The sequence below is a fragment of the Astatotilapia calliptera genome, chromosome 3 (genome assembly GCF_964374335.1).
Source record: "Astatotilapia calliptera chromosome 3, fAstCal68.1, whole genome shotgun sequence".
NCBI lineage: Eukaryota > Metazoa > Chordata > Actinopteri > Cichliformes > Cichlidae > Astatotilapia > Astatotilapia calliptera.
In genome coordinates, this window is record NC_137424.1 from 63,843,660 (window position 1) to 63,847,697 (window position 4,038).

Consider the following 4,038-nt stretch of genomic DNA (forward strand, 5'->3'; position numbering starts at 1 on the left):
AGTAGGGAGTGAAAACGGGTTGAAGACCAAGCAGACATGGAGCACAGAGAGAAGAGTAACTAGACGTGAGACGTGGAATGGGGGAGGGCAAAGTTACAGAAAGCTAACGACTGAAAAGTAAGAACATAACCAGTGTTGGTCAAGTTACTTGAAAAAGTAGTCCTGTTACTTTACTGATTACTTGAAAAAAGTAATCAAAATTACAATAACACATTACTTTTAACGCATCACTGCCCATCTCTGAATTTGACATAAGCAGAAAACAATAAAGTGACTCAAAACCATGAAAATCAACAAATCCAAGAACATAACTGATCAAAAACGCAGCACACAGACCCAGTACTGTGACAGATCTGTCTCCATAAAAATTTTCTGGTGAATGCCTGTCAAAGATACAAGACATCTCTTATCAGCTGAGGCACTGGTCTCATTTTATCTTTTTCTTATTGCATGTCTTTTCCAGAAATGCTAAGGAAAGAACTGGCAAGAATTGGTCTACTGAAGAAACATTCTCATCATGATTACTGTGAGAGCAAAACGTCAGAAATTATTTTAGATCTTCATAATAACGCTGATTATTTAATGTCCATAAACTCAGCTTCTCCTTTGTTTTATGGGTTTTTTTTTTCTTTCCTGAAAATACTTTCTTAAATATATAAAATGTTCTCCATTTATACTATGGAGTGTTGACCAGTGTTTGACTAGTTGTTGACTAGTAAAATTAAGTGGGCAGCTGGAAGAAGTAGTCAGCATTTGGCAATAATTTTGGTTTTGGTTGTGAAAGAAAGAAGTGCAGTAAAAGTCTGGCCAGCATGAATCACATAATACACGTGTCATTTTTTTCAATGTTAGTTCCCTGTTTTGAAACTACAAAGAGACAGAATATAAGCCGTGATCTCAGAGCTGTTCAGCACCTTGTTCCAACCTTGGAAGGCTGAAGCTACTGACTGAACAGACAAGATATTCTACAAAAGGTTGGCTGAAAACTCAGATTCCTTCTGTGCTTTGTTTAATGAAGTGCTAATAACTTTGGGTCTTTTGTTGTTCACAGAGATACTAATTATCACCATGAAGCTGCTGACTGTGTCTGCACTTCTTTGTGCAATGATCGCTCTGACCACTGCTGCCAGTGAGTATTGTAGTATAATATAGATAACGTATATATGTGTGGAATCAATAATACAAACAACACTTATAATATCAATATTATTAATGGAAATTTACCACTAAAATTTATCAAAATTATAACTTTTTTTGGGTTCTTCCAGATGAAGTGGGTAAGGATGGGTCTGAATCAAATCCCCCAGGTTGGTAACAATTTTCCTCTCAGATTATTGTCATGCTGAAGAGCACATCTATGTCCTCACTTGTATGCTTGTATGTAATGTATGTGTTCAAATGATATGTTTTACCAGTGAGAAAATAAAATATTTATAATTTATTTATATATATATATATATATATATATATATATGTATATGTGTATGTGTGTGTGTGTGTGTGTGTGTGTGTGTGTGTGTGTGTGTGTGTGTGTGTGTGTGTGTGTTTGCAGGGGTATAAAGGTTTATATATGTATATGTGTGTGTGTGTGTGTGTGTGTGTGTGTGTGTGTGTGTGTGTGTGTGTGTGTGTGTGTGTGTTTGCAGGGGTATAAAGGTTTGAGCATATACATGGTTTGAAAGACAATTACTTTTTTGTAAATAGCAACGATAATTGATGTTTGAGTATCTAAGTAGTCTTTGCTTGTCCTCAGGAGAGCATCTTGTTGAGAAGAGATCTGCATGTTTTTGGAGCCCCTGGGGTTGGACTAGATATGGAAACCGATACTATCACTTCTTTCCCAATCAACTGACTTGGGCTCAGGCGCAGGTAAGAACAGTGATTTCGATTTAGCATTTCTCTCTGCTTTAATACTTTTCATATCAAACTTGGTTTAAACTAGACCTTTTGTCCTATAGAGACACTGTCAGTCCCTGAATGCAAATCTGGCGTCTGTGCGCAACCTCGGAGAGTACCAAGCGATTCAGAGGGTCATACTTAATGGTGCTCGTAATCATGTCCCTACATGGATTGGAGGCTCAGATGCTCAAGAGGTACACTACTCAATATTAGACATTAGTTCTGAGACTAGAGGATATGCCTGCCTATTGACACTATTCTCTGTTTTTTTTGTGTTTTCTAGGAGCGTTATTGGTTTTGGATCGATGGAACCCGTTTCACATATGCAAACTGGTGTCACGGAGAGCCTAACAATGTCGGGGGCAGAGAGAACTGCCTGCATATGAATTGGACAGGTAAAATTTAAAAGAAAGTGTATGAATTCATTTTGAGGGGAACAAAAACTGTTACAGTATCCACATTTTCTCAAAAAATGCTTATCATTTGGTGTGATAAATAGCAGTGACTTACAGGAAAATAATATGAATTCTAAATTTTATTTTTAACAGAGACAAACTTTGTGTTTTACCATAATGAATAAAATAGATTGCTGTATTTCACGTCTTTAAATTTAAAGTAAATTTACATAGTGCTGTGAAAGTAGAGTCAAAAATGAATATTGACAGGTGCTCCTGCTATTATGCAAACTAAATATTTGTGTCAGTATAGACGTCCATGTGAGCATGGCTTCACTTAATGTTCATTTTTGGTGCTTACAGGAAACCTCTGTATGAATGACATACCCTGTGACGCCAGATACCCATTTGTCTGCGCCAGGAAAGTCAGACGATCTCTGGAATGAAGGCTTGGTTCACCGGTCTTTAGAGCAAATAATCTCATAAATCCAGCTTAAAATGTTTCTCTTCTTACATCTTTACTTCTTTTAGTTCACCGCAACGCTACATAAGGAATGAGTTGAAAAATGATGCAACCTGTAGATGGATTGTCTCTTTTAATAAGAACAAACTGAGTGTGTAATGGAAAGAATGCTTTAAGCTTTCACTTTACTTCCCTGAATGAACATCATCTTCATTATTAAACCTTTAAGCATTGAATCAAACTGGTCTCTGAGTCTTTGTCACATTTTCATGGGAATACTTCAAAAGATTCATACACATCCAGGCATAAATCCACCATTTTCCAAATACCTGATGCAAATTCAAATTTCTGTGCTCACATGATGTAGAAATTAAATATTTTCTTTATGGAGTCCTGGCCTGACAAGTTAGCTCTTCTGTATTGTGCCATCTGCTTATCTAGAGGTTATTTTGTTTCCCTGATGTATAAAAATCATGGCAATCCTCCTGGCACCTAACAGTGTACACTATATTACTCTGTTTACATTAGGGGACCTGTTTCATTGGATCAATTTTTGGCACAGTGTGTTTTGGGGTTTAAAAGTCATAAGCGACATTGTGTTTAGAGAAAAGGATTCTTAACTGCTCCGATACTCCTGACACATATGGGATCATTAAGGGTTTTTCCTTAGGCAGCGGTGGTCCTTCTCTCCTGGATCGGCTGGAGCTTTCTTTTGGCGCCTTCCTAGCTTTGACAAATGTCCAGCTGGGATAACCACATATACTCGAGACTTTCCTGATGTGATGTTCTTCTGCTTCCCTGGCCGCTGTGTCTGTGGGGATGGTGTTCGCTCTGTGTTGTAGCGTCCTGATGACACCCAGTTTATTCTCCAGTTGATGATGAGAGTCAAACCTTAAATACTGATCTGTATGTGTAGGTTTACGGTACACATCAACTTCTAAATGTCCCCCATTACTGATGGAAATCTCACAGTCTAAGAAGGCTAACCTGCCACTTTTCATAACCTCCCTGGTGAACTTGCTGTGTTGGTCAACCAAGTTAATGTGATCCGTGAATTGTGGTACGTCCTAAGATTTGATTTTCATCCAGGTGTCATCCACATACCTGAACCAATGGCTTGGTGGTATTCCAGGGTAGATAACAAAGCCTTCTTCTCCATTTCTTCCATGTACAAGTCTTAGACTTTTTATGCTGCGCTAGATCAGCCTACTCATTGAATTCAAACACCTTTTGAAGATATTCTCATCTGGAAGCATTTTAAGTCTCTGTCTGATCTGCTCT

The 4,038-nt window shown here is 37.8% G+C and overlaps 1 protein-coding gene across 1 annotated transcript; it reads left to right on the forward strand.

Annotated features, from left to right (window-relative positions):
• The first annotated feature begins 841 nt into the window (after positions 1–841).
• On the forward strand, positions 842–2,993 carry eslec (eosinophil lineage-specific marker). Its single transcript, XM_026153885.2, has 7 exons — positions 842–974; positions 1,052–1,129; positions 1,269–1,307; positions 1,754–1,869; positions 1,959–2,093; positions 2,183–2,294; positions 2,658–2,993. The coding sequence occupies exons 2-7, from the start codon at positions 1,069–1,071 to the stop codon at positions 2,738–2,740; spliced, it is 546 nt and encodes a 181-aa protein (XP_026009670.2). The 5' UTR covers positions 842–974; positions 1,052–1,068; the 3' UTR covers positions 2,741–2,993.
• Positions 2,994–4,038: the final 1,045 nt, after the last annotated feature.

What these genes read in the sequence shown, in the direction of transcription:
- eslec (XM_026153885.2), top strand. Translation starts at nt 1,069, where the DNA reads ATGAAGCTGCTGACTGTGTCTGCACTTCTTTGTGCAATGATCGCTCTG. An exon ending in GTCTGAATCAAATCCCCCAG is followed by an intron (nt 1,308 to 1,753) that starts GTTGGTAACAAT and finishes GCTTGTCCTCAG; the next exon opens with GAGAGCATCTTGTTGAGAAG. An exon ending in TGACTTGGGCTCAGGCGCAG is followed by an intron (nt 1,870 to 1,958) that starts GTAAGAACAGTG and finishes TTTGTCCTATAG; the next exon opens with AGACACTGTCAGTCCCTGAA.